The following is a 17687-nucleotide window of genomic DNA, read 5'->3' on the forward strand; positions in this document are numbered from 1 at the left end:
GAGAAAAAAAGGAAAATGGTTCATGTTTAAATGGATGGTTCTTAAGATGTAAGCATTTGAAAAAGAAATACACCAATGTACACTGTCAAATGTGTGCAAACATGTGAACTGGGGCCCACAAAAAGAATAGAAAGACAGTGACTTATCCTTTTTATTATGGCGCTATTCTCTGTATTATTAAAATAAATATTAGACACTTATTTTTCTTTTGTAAAACACTTTTTTATTTGCATCTGCTACTCGTGAACAGCAAAACATCTATCTTCTAAAGCAGAAATTTTGTGGAGCTCCATGGGAAATATTGATCAAACCAAGGCTGTCCAATGGGATAACATGCGTGTAAAGTTATATCTGCATTCTGATAATATTCTCCACACAATGTCACATTCATGTATCAATTTTTTCCTACAGAACAACCTTTAACAGTTTTTAAAAGGAAATAAGCTCTTAGCAAATAGAAACAGGTAAGTATTAAAGTGATACAGTGTCACTTGAATCCACTAAATTCATGTACACACAATTTCTAACTGCTACCAAAAGCCAGGCTTTACTGGGATTAAATTAGAGAACATGAGATCCTGGGAGGTGCTTTAAAAAATTTCCCATCTATGGGCGCCTGGGTGGCTCAACAAGTTAAGCATCTGCCTTCGTCTCACATCATGATCCCAGGGTCCTGAGCTTGAGCGCCACAGCAGTCTCCCTGCTCAGCGGGTGTCTGCTTCTCCCTCTCCCTCTGCCCCTTCCACCCCCCACATATGTATATGCTCTCTCTCTCTCAAACAAATCCTTTTTAAAAAATTTCCCATCTGATATTTCTGAAATCCTATTATTCAAACTTGTTTGAATCATGAAGATTTTTCAGTTCTTTAAGCAACTTTTTAAAGCTAATATTTTTCTTTATGTGGTGTAACACCTTAAAACACTGAAATTAACAACTCTGCAATAAGAAACGAGGAACAAACAGAAATAACTGAGGAATAGAGGGTCAAACCCTGTAGAATATTATCAGGCATCAGCCCCAGGGGTGGGGGTAAGCTGCCGTCTCTCTTTTGGTGTCCAACCTGAGGGACCTTAATAATCAGTTTCTAGTTTCCAAATGCCCCAAAAGAAATTCCCTTCAGCCCCATTTCTTCCAGGAGACATTCTTTCTATTAACAAGGCTGTGTGGGTTAGATCATCAGAGTCAAGTTTTGTGGACAAACAGCCACTGTTCACTGGGAAAGACAGAAATTCTTGGCTTGTTTATCCTAGAGCACAGGGCATTACAGCAGGAGACAACAATAGTCAGTATCACTCACCCCACTGCCTCCTTGAGTCAAACAGGAGCACAGAAATTAGAGAAGTCTGAAAATTACTAAGGGCTTTAAAAGCATTGGGTTGGAATTATAGAGAATTTCCCTAATATGGCAAAGGGAACAAGCATCAAAATCCAGGAGTTGCAGAGAACCCCCCTCAAAATTAATAAGAATAGGTCCACACCCCGTCATCTAATAGTAAAACTTACAAGTCTTAGTGACAAAATGAAAATCCTGAAAGCAGCTCAGGACAAGAAGTCTGTAACATACAATGGTAAAAATATTAGATTGGCAGCAGACTTATCCACAGAGACCTGGCAGGTCAGAAAGAACTGGCATGATATATTCAGAGCACTAAGTGAGAAAAACATGCAGTCAAGAATACTATATCCAGCTAGGCTATCACTGAAAACAAGAGAGAGAAAAAGCTTTGAGGACAAACAAAAACTAAAAGAGTTTGTAAACACCAAACCAGCTCTACAGGAAACATTGAAAGGGGTCCTCTAAGCAAGCAGAGAACCTAAAAGTAGTAGATCAGAAAGGAACAGAGACAAGATACAGTAACAGTCACCTTACAGGCAATACAATGGCACTAAATTCGTATCTTTCAATAGTTACCCTGAATGTAAATGGGTTAATGTCCCAATCAAAAGACACAGGGTATCAGAATGGATAAAAAAACAAAACCCATCTATATGTTGCCTCCAAGAAACTCATATTAGACCCAAAGATAATCCCAGATTGAAAGTGAGGGGGTGGAAAACAATTTACCATGCTAAGGGACACCAAAAGAAAGCTGGGGTGGCAATGCTTTTATCAGATAAATTAGATTTTAAGCCAAAGACTGTAATAAGAGATGAGGAAGGACACTTTATCATACTCAAAGGGTCTGTCCAACAAGAAGATCCAACAATTTTAAATATCTATGCCCCTAACATGGGAGCAACCAACTACATAAACCAATTAATAACAAAATCAAAGAAACTCATCAACAATAATACAATAATAGTAGGGGACTTTAACACCCCTCTCACTGAAATGGACAGATCATCCAAGCAAAAGATCAACAAGGAAATAAAGGCCTTAAATGACACACCGGACCAGAAGGACATCACAGATATATTCAGAACATTCCATCCCAAAGCAACAGAATACACATTCTTCTCTAGGGCACATGAACATTCTCCAGAATAGATCATACCCTGGGTCCCAAATCAGGTCTCAACTGGTATCAAAAGATTGGGATCATTCCCTGCATATTTTCAGAACACAATGCTCTGAAGCTAGAACTCAATCACAAGGGGAAATTTGTAAAGAACCCAAATACATGGAGACTAAACAGCATCCTACTAAAGAATGAATGGATCAACCAGGAAACTAAAGAAGAATTGAAAAAATTCATGGAAACAAATAATAATGAAAACACAACGGTTCAAAATCTGTGGGACACAGCAAAGGCAGTTCTGAGAGGAAAATATAGAGTGATACAAGCCTTTCTCAAGAAACAAGAAAGGCCTGAAGTATACAACCTAACCCTACACCTAAAGTAGCTGGGAAAAGAAAAACAAAGAAAGCCTAAACCCAGCAGGAGAAGAGAAATCATAAAGATCAGAGCAGAAATCAATGAAATAGAAACAAACAAAAAAGAACAAAATCAACAAAACTAGGAGCTCGTTTTTGAAAGAATAAGACTGATAAACCCCTGGCCAGACTTACCAAAAAGAAAAGAGAAAGGACCCAAATAAATAAAATCATGAATGAAAGAGGAGAGATCACAACCAACACCAAAGAAATACAAACAATTATAAGAACATATTATGAGCAACTCTACACCAGCAACTCTGACAATCTGGAAGAAATGGATGCATTCCTAGAGACATATAAACTACAACTGAACAACTGGATTAAATAGAAAACCTGAACAGACCCATAACCGGTAAGGAGATTGAAGCTCTCATCAAAAATCTCCCAACAAAGAGCCCAGGGCCAGACAGCTTCCCAGGGGAATTCTACCAAGCATTTAAAGAAGAATTAATTCCTATTCTCCTGACACTGTTCCAAAAAAATAGAAATGTAAGGAAAACATCCAACCTCATTTTATGAGGCCAGCATTACCTTGATCCCAAAACCAGACAAAGGCCCCATCAAAAAAGAGAATTACAGACCAATATCCTTGATGAACCCAGATGTGAAAATTCTCACCACAATACTAGCCAATAGGATCCAACAGTACATTAAAAGGATTATTCACCACAACCAAGTGGGATTTATTCCAGGGCTGCAATGTTGGTTCAACATCCACAAATCAATCAATGTGATACAATACACTAATAAAAGAACAAGAACCATATGATACTCTCAATAGATGCTGAAAAAGCATTTGACAAAGTACAGCATCCTTTCTTGATCAAAATTCTTCAAAGTGTAGGGATAGAGGGTACATACCTCAATATCATCAAAGCCATCTATGAAAAACCACAGTGAATATCATTCTCAATTGAGAAAAACAGCTTTTCCGCTAAGGTCAGGAACATGGCAGGGATGTCCATTATCACCACTGCTATTCAACATAGTAGTAGAAGTCCTAGCCTCAGCAATCAGACAACAAAAGGAAATTAAAGGCATCCAAATCGGCAAAGAAGTCAAACTATCATTTTTTGCAGATGATATGATACAATATGTGGAAAACCCAAAAGATTCCACTCCAAATCTGCTAGAACTCATACAGGAATTCAGTAAAATAGCAGGATATAAAATCAATGTACAGAAATCAGTTGCATTTCTCTACACCAACAACAAGACAGAAGAAAGAGAAATTAAGAAGTCAATCTCATTCAATTGCACCCAAAACCGTAAGATACCCAGGAATAAACCTAACCAAAGAGGCAAAGAATCTGTACTCAGAAAACTATAAAGTACTCATTAAAGAAATTGAGGAAGACACAAAGAAATGGGAAAATGTTCCATGCTCATGGATTGGAAGAATAAATATTGTGAAAATGTCTATGCTACCTAAAGTAACCTACACGCTTAATGCAATTGCCATCAAAATCTCATCCATTTTTTTCAAAGAAATGGAACAAATAATCCTAAAATTTATATGGAACCAGAAAAGACCTTGAATAGCCAAAGGAATATTGAAAAAGAAAGCCAAAGTTGGTGGTATCACAATTCTGGACTTCAAGCTCTATTACAAAGCTGTCATCATCAAGACAGTATGGTACTGGCACAAAAACAGACACCTAGATCAGTGGAATAGAACCGAGAGCCCAGAAATAGACCCTCAACTCTGTGGTCAACTCGTCTTCAACAAAGCAGGAAAGAATGTCCAATGGAAAAAAGACAGTCTCTTCAACAAATAGTGTTGGGAAAATTGGACAGCCACATGCAGAAGAATGAAACTGGGCCATTTCCTTAAATCACACACATACAAAAGAAACTCAAAATGGATGGAAGATCCCAGTGTGATAAAGGAATCCATCAAAATCCTTGAGAACACAGGCAGCAACTTCTTCCAAGAGCATCACCAAAAGCAAGGGAAACAAAGATAAATATGAACTACTGGAACTTCATCAAGATCAAAAGTTTGCACAGCAAAAGAAACAGTCAACAAAACCAAAAGACAACTGACAGAATGAGAGAAGATATTTGCAAATGACATATCAGATAAAGGGCTAGTATCAAAAATCTATAAAGAACTTATCAAACTCAACACCCAAAGAACAAATAATCCAATCAAGAAATGGGCAGAGGAGATGAACAGACATTTCTGCAAAGAAGACATCCAGATGACCAACAGACACACGAAAAAGTGCTCCATATCACTCGGCATCAGGGAAATACAAATCAAAACACAATGAGATACCACCTCACACCAATCAGAATGGCTAAAAGTAATAAGTCAGGAAATGACAGATGCTGGCAAGAATGTGGAGAAAGGGGAACCCTCCTACATCGTTGGTGGGAATGCAAGCTGGTGCAGCCACTCTGGAAAACAGCATGCAGGTTCCTCAGAAAGTTGAAAATAGAGCTACCCTACAACCCAGCAATGGCACTACTGGGTATTTACCCTAAAGATACAAATGTAGTGATCCAAAGGGGCATGTGCTCCCAAATGTTTATACCAGCAATGTCCACAATAGCCAAACTATGGAAAAAACCTAGATGTCCATCAACAGACGAATGGCTAAAGAAAATGTGATATATATATATATATATATATATATATATATATACACACACACACACACACACACACACAACGGAATACTATGCAGCCATCAAAAGAAATCTTGCCATTTGCGACAATGTGGATGGAACTAGAGGGTATTATGCTGAGTGAAATAAATCAATCAGAGAAAGACAATTATCATATGATATCCCTGATATGAGGAAGTTGAGAGGCAAAGTGGGGGGAGTTGGAGGGTAGAGAAGGAAAAAAATGAAACAAGATGGGATCAGGAGGAAGACAAACTGTAAGAGACTCTTAATCTCACAAAACAAATTTAGTATTGCCGGGTGGAGAGGGGGTAGGGAAGGGTGGTTGAATTATGGACATTGGGGAAAGTATGTGCTATGGTTAGGGCTGTGACGTGTGTAAACCTGGTGATTCACAGACCTGTACTCTTGGGGCTAATAATACATTTTATGTTCATAAAAAATTAAAAATTAAAAAAAAAAAAGCAAGCATTGGATTGCTAAGAGGGCACCAGACTCAGCAACTATGTTTAAGCCAATGCTACTGAAATGTCTAGGACCAAAAGTTTGTTTTTGTTACCTGAATGAATCAGGCAATTTGGGTGAGGTGATAGTGGATATAATTCTGAGGCCTACACTCATCCAGCACTGCCTTGGGTGGGGGTGCAGGGAGGGTGTTTTTCCCTAATTATGGGCTTCATTTAACAAGGTCATCTGGATCTCACACTAAGCGTAGACTTTGTCAGCAATAAAGGTGACATTTTTGGCCTCCAGCTGTCAGTTTTACTTTTCAATTTCTTTCAGAACTCAAGCGAGGAAACTGGGGCCTATTTATTAGCCCCTGAAAATTTTTAACTGGCCAGAAACACTGAGAAATAACACAGAGAATGGATGGCGCAGACCAAAGAACTCATGGTGAGGTTTTGTGGGACCAGGGGCATGGACCTTAGAATGTGACACTTCCCCTCCCTCCCTCCTTTCTTAACTTGTTAAAGTATTACGGAAAATGCTGTAAAACAGTGGCACCCATGTAACCAACACCAAGATCAAGAAACTTACCAGGACCCCAGAATGCCCCTTCAGGCTTTTGGTTACCACTCCTTGCCAGGAATGACCATTATTCGGACTTCTGGCTATACAGATTTGACACAGGTAAGTGTCATGGCTTGGTGGCTGGGTATCCTGTGGGGTGTTTTCAGTTGTGCACTTGGCTTTGCACTTCTAGACTTGGCAGAACTCAAGGTTTAGGGCACCTGCTGCTTTGGCCTTCTGGATGACAGCTACTTGTAGCTGAGAGGCAGGAATTTAAGCAAACTCCAGAAGTCTCACTTGGGCCTCACTGCACTATAATCAAAGCACAGCTGAGTTTCCTCTGGAGGCTCCAGCAGAGAATCCGTTCCCTGCCTTTTCCAGCTTCTGGAGGCCCCTGTGTTCCTGGCTGTGACCCCTTCCTTCCTCATCAGAGTCAATGGTCCTTCCCTCTGACCCTTCCTCTGAATACAGCCAGGAAAGGCTCTCAGCTCTAAGGAACTAAATGATTACACTGGGCCCACTCTGACAATCCAGGCCCATCTCGAGGCTGTAGCGTCAGTTACATCTAAGGTCTTTTTTTGCCAGGGAAGCCTACAGCTTCCTGGGATCAGGGCATTAGGGCACAGACATCTTCATTGGTCGGGGAGTGGGGAGTGCTGCCCTACTTAGCACCGGGAGAGTAGTGAAAGAACACCCTCCTCCTTAAATGTCAATAGGATTCTTGGGTGAAGCGATCTCCACCTAAATTTTATGAGGATCTTAATTATGGGTTACCAGTTATTATGAGATTTTCTATTAAATTTTATCAGTAAGTTATTTTTTTAAAAGATTTTATTTATTTGACACAGAGAGGGAGATCACAGGTAGGCAGAGAGGCAGGCAGAGAGAGAGGGGGAAGCAGGCTCCCCGCCCAGCCGAGCACCCAATGCGGGGCTCGATCCCAGGACGCAGAGACCATGACCTGAGCTGAAGGCAGAGGCTTAACCCTCTGAGCCACCCAGGCGCCCACAGTAAGCTATCTTTTAAATTAATTTATCATTTCTTCTGTATTTTCAAATTTATGACATTTTAAAGTCTAACAGGATCTGTATAGTGACATTTTCTTATTTTATTCCCATTGTTTCTGCCTTTTTAACTTTTAAAGAAAAAATATCAGGCTTATTTAAGGTATATGAAAATTTTCCACCACTTCAAGAGGGTTGGTGTGATTCTGAAGTCAGTCTGCCCCCTCCCTCTCAGCAGGCCTGATAACCACAGCTCATTTCTGTCCCTGTAGTTTTGCTTTGACAAAAATGTTGCATAAATGGAGTCATACAGCCATTTGTGTCTGGCTTAGCATAATACTTTGGGATTTACTCACATGTGCTCCTTTTCATTGTATAATGAACCATAACTTGTTCATTACATCCATCAGTTAATGGACATTTGGGTTGTTACCAGTTAGGCAGATTATGGAAAAAGCTAAACGTTTCAGTATAGGTCTTTGTATGAGCAAATATTTTTGTTAACCTTGAATACATCTTTTAGGATAGAATTGCTGGCTTGTAAAACATGGCAGGCAGACCCATGTACCCCTCGATCGCAATCTCTGGAACCTTTGAATGTTAGGTTACATGGCAAAGGGTAACTAAGGTTGCTAGCCAGCAGATACAGAGATGTTGCTAGTGGGCCCCATACAATCACTAGGGTCTCTAAAAGTTGAAAGAGGGAGGGAAGAAGTAAGGTCAGACTGAGGCCATGTGAGAAGGATTCAACTCACCACTGCTGACTTTGAAGATGGGGCCAAGTAATTGAGCCAAGTAATGTAGGTAGCTTCTAGAAGCAGGAAAAGGTAGAGGATTCTCCCCCAGGGCTTCTAGAAGGCACACTGCCCCGGCCACACCTGGACTTTATAATCATGTGAGATCCATGTCAGTCTTCTGGTCTCCAAAACTGTAATACTGTGTTTTTTTAAGCCACTAAATTTGTGGCAATTTGTTATAGCAGCTGTAGAAAACTAACACATATGGTGAGCAAATGGGAAACTGCTAGACTTTCTGAAATGGCTGAACCATTTTACTTCCCACCAGAAATATTTACCATTCCATGTTCACCATTTCACAACTTCTCCCCACTTTTATTGGTAATGTCAGGTTTATTGTTGTTCTCAGCTTTAGCCATGCTATGCCCCTTTCCTTTCTTCTTGGTCATTCTTTCAATGGTTTTTAAATTTTAATAATCTTTTAAAAATTTAAGAACTTTTCCCCCCCATTTCATTAATTCCCATTTTCATCTTTATTATTTACTTTGGGTTTAGTTTATTATTTTTTTCCCAACTTCTTGAGATGAATGCATATACCAATGGTCTTCAGCCTTTTCCCCTAATACTAGCCTTCAGGATTATAAATTTTGACTCTAAGAATGGCTTACCTGTTTCTCACAAGCTATGATGTATAATATTTTCATTATCATTCAGCTCAAGACATATTTTTTTTAAGATTTTATTTATTTATTTGTCAGACAGAGATCATAAACAGGCAGAGAGGCAGGCAGAGAGAGGAGGAAGCAGGCTCCCTGCTGAGGAGAGAGCCTGATGCAGGGCTCGATCCCAGGACCCTGAGATCATGACCTGAGCTGAAGGCATAGGCTTAACCCACTGAGCCACCCAGGTGCCCCTCAAAACATATTTTTTAAAGATTTTATTTATTTAATTGACAGAGATCACAAGTAGGCAGAGAGACAGGAGGGGAGCAGCCTCCCTGCTGAGCAGAGGGCCTGATGCAGGGCTTGATCCCAGAACCCTGAGATCATGACCTGAGCCAAAGGCAGAGGCTTTAACCCACTGAGCCATCCAGGTGCCCCTCAAAATATTTTTCTAATTTCCTTTTTGATTTATTCTCTGACCAATAGGCTACTTAGAAGTGCATTTCTTTGTTCCCAAACATGAGAATTTTTTTATTGCTAATTTCTATCTTAATTATCATATGACCAGGAAACACAGTCCACATGATATAACTCCTTTAGAAGGTACTCAGGCTCACTTTGTAGTCAAATGTCCTAGTCAGTTCTCATTAATGTTCCTGGTGGGCCTGAAAGCAGTGTGTGTTCTGTGATTTGGGGTATACTGCTCTGTAACTGTCCACCAGGCCTATGCAGTTGAATGTTTTCTTCAAGGCTCCCATATCTGTACCAATAGTCTACTTAGTCTATCATATACAAAAGGTGTGTGAAAATCTCCCATCGAGTATAGATTTGCATACTTCTCCATGTATTCTCATCATTTTTGCTTTAAATATGCTAAGGCTGTTATGTACATACAAATTTGGAGTAGTTATATAGTCTGATATTTGAAAAGTCTATTTCCATCTCTAACAATGCTTTTGCCTTCAAGTTTTAATACGTAGAAAATATCGCTACACATTAGCTTTTGGCTAGTCTGCATGATGTACCTTTTCCTATCTTTGGTCTGTGAGAACAGGAAGTTTCAGACTTCTCTTGTCAAATGTTTATAGCTGATTTTTAAAGACTTTCTAATCTAAAAAAAATTACAGCATGTAATCCATGTAATTACTTATTTATTTGGGTCTAAATCTACCATATTAACTAAATGCTTTCCAGTTGTCATACTTGTTTTATTTCCTTTGTTTGCTTTTGGATCATCATTTATTGGATTACTTCTGGCTTGAAAGGCACGTACTTTACCATATCTATGTGCACTCCAAGTTTCATGTTATGGGTTGACTGGGACTCTCAGTTAATACAAGAACCTTAGATTACTCAATTTATCACCCTCCCCCAATTTATATGACACTCTAGTCTTATATTTTAGTTCTCCCTGTATCTCCATCTCCACAAGACATTTTTTGGTAGTCATTATTCATTTTGATTTATCCAATGGTAAATGGTTACCATTTCTATTAAAATGTATACCTATCAGCATCTGTATTTTTTTTAAACACTACTTATTTATTCTATTGCACAATGTATAAGAAGTGCTTATCTGGACTGCAGTCTTTCTACTGAGTCAGCCAGCTTGGGCCAGTTGGAACTGGCTCCCAACTCCTCCAGTACATCTTTCCTGTGAGCCCTGGAGGAGTATCTGACCATGTGAGGACAACTCTTTCCATGGCTCCTGCTGCCCACAGGACTGGGTTTATATATAAACTCTTTCTTGATCTGTCCCCTACCTAATTCTACAATCTCATCCTTATTATGTTCCACATTTCCCCTACCCTCTTCACTCAGTGATTTTCTAGAGTACCCAGATTTTATCAAAAACATGCTATTCTCCATTTGTGTCTTTGAAAAACTGCAAAAAGGAAAGATAATTTAACCAGTTCCAATTCTTCAAGGCCCAGTCACTTCCCTGGATGTTTTCTTGTGCTCTGCGGGTGGAGGCTGAGGCCTTCTGAGAGTATTCCATGCATAAATCTGATCTCTTGTTACTGAGAGCAGACTGATTCTGGTTGCTCCATGAGGGCAGGACTAGCCTTAACCACGTGTATCACCATTTCATAGTCCAATAAGAAAATGGGGCCTAAATGGAATTCATCCTCCAAAAGGAGATTATACTCCCCATAATGCAACTGTTTCCCTTTGTGTTGTTCTGAAGCTGAAATCATAGTCTATGTGAAAGTGCTTTAAAAATCGAGTAAGTATGTAAAGATTAATGGCTGGTAGTGAGTGTTAACTATTTCACATACTCTATGGAAAAAACATTTAAACAAAACATGTCTAGCTTTATTTTGTTCCCAGGAAATTTGTTAGTTTAAGTATCAGTGGATCATGACTTACCTTGTAACCTGTGCCTGAATAGTGAAAAATAAATCAGCTTTGTAAGGAGAAACATTACAAATTTTAAGTTGTAATTATACAAATTGCTATAAAAATGTAATTGTTCTAAAAATTTTGTTCTTTGAAGGATAACTCTTTTAAACTAAAATCTTACCTGGAATCCCAGGTAAAATAAAATAAAATATAACATAAAATCACATTGTGATTGAAGAACATGTGGTGAGTCTTTCTCACAGCAGAGTCACTAGAAGCACAAGATGATCACCCCTCTGCTCAGTTCAGAGTTTTGGGCAGGTTTCCATAATCTCTTCAACTACAGAACTGAATCACCTTGTTTTAGCATGCCAACAACCAATCTGGCATTTAAAAGTAACTTTATTAAAGCTGAGGATAGCTGTTTAATACAGTTTGATATAATAAATCTACAGATAATCACTACTCACATCACATAATTCAGTTTCTGGGATGATACTCTCCTCTGCTAACACTCAGCGCTGTGGCAGTGGCTGGGCTCTGTATGATAGGCTACCTGCCCTCGTGGACTCATGGGCTCTTGTGCTCCCACATTCCAGAACTTGGGGATTACTGATCAAGAGAAGAAAGTTCAGAGCTTTTTCTGTGATACTTATAACTTACTTTACTAAAGTTTTAAAAGGCTAAGAGACATTTGTGGAATTTACATTTGTGAATGTAAAACTGGAATTTAAGGTGTTTGTCCAGATAAATTGTGAATGAAATGAAATGAAAGGTTTTATTTGCAACTTTTACAACTTCATGAAAAAATACACTGCTCAGAATCCAACACTGACTAAGTAAAACATTTTGATTTCTGAACAATACTGGTAATATATACCTCTGTCTTAAAATAATTCAAGAACATGATTAAATGAAAGAATTTTGATAATGTTTAAGATGACAGTTTGCAAAAAGTAAAGATAAAGTAATTTAACCACATTTTAGTAAATATGTAGATACATATTTTATTTATCAAGAGTAAATGTCAATTTTATTTAGGATATTCAAGTAAAAAAATGAAAAATTATATACCAGTGACTGTTAAGAGAAAGTTAAAAGACATTAAATTGTCCTAAGACTACTACAAAGGCACTGAATTCAAATATCCCCTTATATATGAATTACCTAAGTTTTCATATTTTTAATATTCAGTTGCTCACAATTATGGTCTTAAAAAATATTTGTAATAAGATGATTCTACCTTATGATTTTTCCCCTGGAAGACAGAGTTTTAAACAACAAGTATGTAAAACATTCTAATGAAATAGAGTGGCAATACCTCAGGTTCAAAGGTACTCATCACTAGAAAAGGGATTTATACCTACATGTTTTTACCTTAAAACACAACTTGTTTCATCACAATACATCAACGATAGTAAGGCACACTGAAGCATGGAAGGCCATGTTACATAATCTGATACAAATCTTAGGATCATGTTACCAACTGGATAATGATATCAAAAATTAAGAAGTTCTATAAAACTATCAAGAGGTTAGATCTTCAGGTGGGTAATATGTTTTAAAACACATTTCCCAAAATTTACCTTTATTATGTACAAAAAAAGGAGTTCATCTTGGAAATATAAATGCAATCAGATAACCATACTATGAATGACTTCTGTGTTTTCAGCGGCACTGACGCTTTGTGGTACAATGCATGTAAGTGACAATAAATGGGCAACAGGAGAAATGATTTAGATTCCTCACAAACCAGCAACTTGCAAACTTCTAACAGCGAATATAAAAGTGATATCATACACTGTGGTTTATGCATTAACCTTATACTTAACAATGTCTTCCATAAATGGCAATAACTACAGCCATTTGCCAGATATAGAACAACTGATACAGCAAATAAAAACAGCAAGAAAATCAAAGCATACTTCTAACATTTTAATAACTTTTGCTTGTGATGACCTTCTGTGATCTGGAACCTTTGTTTTACATAAAATTGGAGCTGGAAAGAGAAGAAAAAACCTTTTGATTGGTACAACAAAAAAACCATATAGGAAATAAAAATTACTAGAATCATTAGTTTTACAAAGCTTTTACAGAAAGAGCAAACATACATCTAATATACTACAGGATACCTTTGGAAAAGAAAAAATAAAAAAACACCAAACTGTATTTTCTTAAATATGAATTCTTTTGAGCGCTCAAAAAAATTATGGGCTTGGCCCTGACTTTATAAACAAGAGCACATGCTAATAATGGTCTTTAAGTGGAGCAGGGCAACAATTTTTACAAAGCAAATGTAAACTGTCTTTCATATATGAAATAAACTTGGGAAATCCAATTTTAATAACACTGGATTAGATTAAGGGGAAAGGATAAGAACAGGTAAAAGGTCCCTTAGCTTTATATTTCAAAGCATATCTTAAAGCCATAATAAATTATAGTTTATTTTTTGAAATTCAATGATTATGGCTATTAAAAGTCATATTATTTCTTTTGACAAGTAACTGTATGCCCACTATTACAGCAGGCTCTGTTTATTATTATTATTATTACTACAGGCTCTGGGGATGGATGCATCAATGAACAAAACAAAGATCCATGCCCATGTAGAACTTATATTGCAAGATTAGATGTGAGAATTCATTCCTTCTCTTTTCCCCACAAACCATAAAACCCACAGGTCAGTTAAACCTACCAAAACTCTGTGGATTCACTTTTCCGTAGTTCAAAAATAGAAAGCTGCCATGGGCCAACATTAAGCTCTCCTAATTATTTTGAAGTTAAATTACAGTATTCTGAAAATGCTGGGTTTGAAATAAGATGTGATGACAAAATTAAACCATAAATTTTGCTCTGTGAGGAACAAAAGGAAAGGTGGATGCTGCCAAAACAGAGGTAGCTAGAGTAAATTAAGGCAAAGAGTCACCAAGAAGCAGTCTCAAAAGAACCAGTCAATGCTGAATTTCAAGAACAGTCAAACAGGCAAAATGACAAGGATACTTTAAGTGGGAGAAATAAAGGACATAAAGTATAGAAAAGGGAAAAAAAAACTTATTTTCTAAAATTTTGGTAACTTTGATTTTAACACATACCCCAAACCTATAAGCCTTGAGATTATCATCCAAATGCTACTCATGGCCGCCCCATTGTACGGGGACCCTCTCTACCTTCCTCTGCATCTTTACGTCCACCATTGGTTTCACAAGCTCTGACATCAAAGCACAGGAGTTCGAATCGATAGCCTGGTTCCCTTATTAAAATAAAAATTCTCACAAAATCATCATCAGTAGAATTTGTTAAAAAAGATAAACTAAATTCTTCTTATCAAGTATTATTTTACTTCTATGATTCCCCCAAAAGTTATATAGCTTCCATTTACACATGAAATTTAACATAACAGTAGTTCAGCAATTATTAGATGTGTACTAGAAATACAACCTAGACAATGAAATAAGGGCAGGTATTTTTCCCCTCAGGTAAACTGAGCCTTCTTATATTCTGATGTATTTTGTTCATTCATTCTTATGCTCATTTTGGCAAATATATACTGAACATCTCATATGTGCCAGATGCTCTTCTAGATGCTAGGGAAATAGTGAACAAGAGGAACAGGTCTCTGCTCTCAAGGAGCTGATATTTTAGTTGCCAGAGGCTGATAATAAATAAGGAAATGGACTGTAATAAGCGTAAGATCAAATAGGGAATGAAACAGAAAGTAATGGGGGAGAGGACCTCCAGAGTGGAGGGATTTGGAGATAGCTTACTTCTTACGGTCCTTGTCCTTCTTCAGGTTGCTGCCTGATGCCAGGTAGGACTGGTTCTGGTATATCTCCGACGTAGCTTTCTTTTTTGAGAAAGCTATTATTTCTTCTTCCAAGAATCTTCTTTTCTCTTCAAGCTTCATTCTCTCTTCTTGATGAACTCTTTTAAGGTGCTCAAATTTGGCCTGTAGCTGTGAAACAAAGGTGCAATTCCCATCAATGACACAGTGTGGCAGCACGCACACAAGAGTGTTCTCCAGCTAAGCAACAATTGCGAACACTAACCTACACAGTAATCTACAAAATTTCCTGATGTCTCAAAAGTTCATGCTTTAAGTAAAAATGTACACATGAGACTGTCTTGGTCAAAAATGAACTACTGGGACTTCATTAAGATCAAAAGCTTTTGCACAGCAAAGGAAACAGTCAACAAAACCAAAGTCAACTGACAGAATGGGAGAAGATATTCCCAAATGACATATCAGATAAGGGCTAGTATCAAAAATCTATAAAGAACTTACCAAACTCAACACCCAAAGAACAAATAATCCAATAAAGAAATGGGCAGAAAATTGCACTACTGGGTATTTACCCCAAATATACAGATGTAGTGAAAAGAAGAGCCATCTGTACCTCAATGTTCATAGCAGCAATGGCCACAGTCGCCAAACTGTGGAAAGAGCCAAGATGCCCTTCAACAGATGAACAGATAAAGAAATATGGTCCATATATAGAATGGAGTATTATGTCTCCATCAAAAACAGCATGCAGGTTCCTCAAAAAGTTGAAAATAGAGCTACCGTATGGTCCAGGATGCACAATACTGGGTATTTACCCTAAAGATACAAATGCAGTGATCCGAAAGGGCATGTGCACCCTAATGTTTATAGCAGCAATGTCCACAATAGCCAAACTATGAAAAGAACCTAGATGAATGGATAAAGAAGATGTGGTATAAATACACAATGGAATACTATGCAGCCATCAAAAGAAATGAAATCTTGCCATTTGCAATGACGTGGATGGAACTAGAGGGTATTATGCTGAGCGAAATAAGTTAATTGAAGAAAGACAAATATATGATCTCTCTGATATGAGGAATTTGAGAGTCAGGGCAGGGGGTTGTGGAGGGTAGGGAAGGAAAAAAATGAAACAAGATGGGATCAGGAGGGAGACAAACCATAAAAGACTCTTAATCTCACAAAACAAACTTAGGGTTGCTGGGGGTGGTGGGATAGAGAGAGGGTGGCTGGGTTATGGACACTGGGGAGGGTATGTGCTATGGTGAGTGCTGTGAAGTGTGTAAGCCTAATGACTCACAGACCTGTACCCCTGGGGCAAATGATACATTATATGTTAATAAAAAAATGAAAGAAACTGCCTTGGTAGCTTTTTTATTTTTTTAAAGATTTTACTTATGTGACAGAGAGAGTGCGAGAGCACAAGCAAGGGGAGTAGCAAAGAAAGGTGGAGAAGATTGATCCCAGGACCCTGGGATCATGATCTGAGCTGAAGGTAGACCACCTAACTGACTGAGCCACCCTGGCACCCCAGTAACTTTAATTATAAATGCGTTCCCATCCAAAAAATGCATGAACAAAAAAATAAATAAAAATCCAAAAACCTGCTTTTAAAAAATTTGACCTTTTCTTAGAGTTTTTATTTTCTTGCTCTGTATTTTCCCCCCTCTGCAAATAAACTTTCTAAAATCCATGTTCAATGAAAGGGACACAAATCACAAAATCAAGTTATCAAAAAAACACCTTATTTTCCAAATAAAGTTACCAAGGGTAGTGAAATGGTAAAAAGTTACATTGGTAAACCTATCTGAAAACTGTCAATTATCAATTTAAATCAAGATCCTTAAAAATCTATTACATTTTTATACAGCCATTAACCTTCTTGAAATCTAAAGTAAATCAAGAAATCCTAAATTTGGGGCGCCTGGGTGGCTCAGTGGGTTAAAGCCTCTGCCTTCAGTTCGGGTCATGATCCCAGGGTCCTGGAATCGAGGCCCACATCGGGCTCTCTGCTTGGCAGGGAGCCTGCTTCTCCCTCTCTCTCTGCTTCCCTCTCTGCCTGCTTGTGATCTCTGTCTGTCAAATAAACAAATAAAATCTTAAAAAAAAAAAAAAATCCTGAACTGAATGGGTTTTTTCATAAAAATACTCACTGTAGTAGAATTTACACCATAATGTGAAAAAATAGCCTGTGTCTAATGAAGTAAAAAAAATAAATTTATGCTAAGTACACTCAATGCAGTTATTAAAGTGAGTCCATAAAAGGTTTTAACTTTACAAGGTGAAATTTCCCTAGGGACTTGAGCAGATTACACCTGAATCAGCTGTGTGCCTTGCCTGCCAAGAACACAAATACAACATCTAGAATCTAGATCAAAGAAGGCAACTTTTAAAATTTTCTAATCTAAAAGAAACAAAAAAAAAATTCTCTAATCTAGTTATATTAATTTAAGTATTTTCAGTTCTGGGAAGCATTCATATAAAAAAGTAGAACTTGGAGCCCCTGGGTGGCTCAGGGAGTTAAGCATCCGACTTCAGCTCAGGTCATGATCCTGGGATCCTCTGATCAGACCTCACCTCAGGTGAGGCGATCAGTGGGGAGTCTGTGCATCTTCCCCTGCCCCTACTCTGCCCAT

General features: G+C 37.9%; 1 protein-coding gene across 2 annotated transcripts in view; it reads right to left on the reverse strand.

Annotated features, from left to right (window-relative positions):
* Nucleotides 1-11654: 11654 nt before the first annotated feature.
* The window catches only part of SEPTIN10 (septin 10), a 77419-nt gene continuing 71386 nt past the window's right edge, over nt 11655-17687 (reverse strand). The window contains exons 10-12 of one of the 2 annotated variants that reach the window (XM_044263809.1): nt 15035-15222; nt 14438-14520; nt 11655-13269 (exon numbers count right to left, since the gene is read on the reverse strand). In XM_044263809.1, coding sequence (XP_044119744.1) covers nt 13127-13269; nt 14438-14520; nt 15035-15222 — 414 coding nt within the window. In that variant the 3' untranslated portion in view covers nt 11655-13126. The remainder of the gene's footprint in view (nt 13270-14437; nt 14521-15034; nt 15223-17687) is intronic. The other variant, XM_044263808.1, reaches the window with a different exon arrangement.

Source organism: Neovison vison, chromosome 8 (genome assembly GCF_020171115.1).
Source record: "Neovison vison isolate M4711 chromosome 8, ASM_NN_V1, whole genome shotgun sequence".
Lineage (NCBI taxonomy): Eukaryota > Metazoa > Chordata > Mammalia > Carnivora > Mustelidae > Neogale > Neogale vison.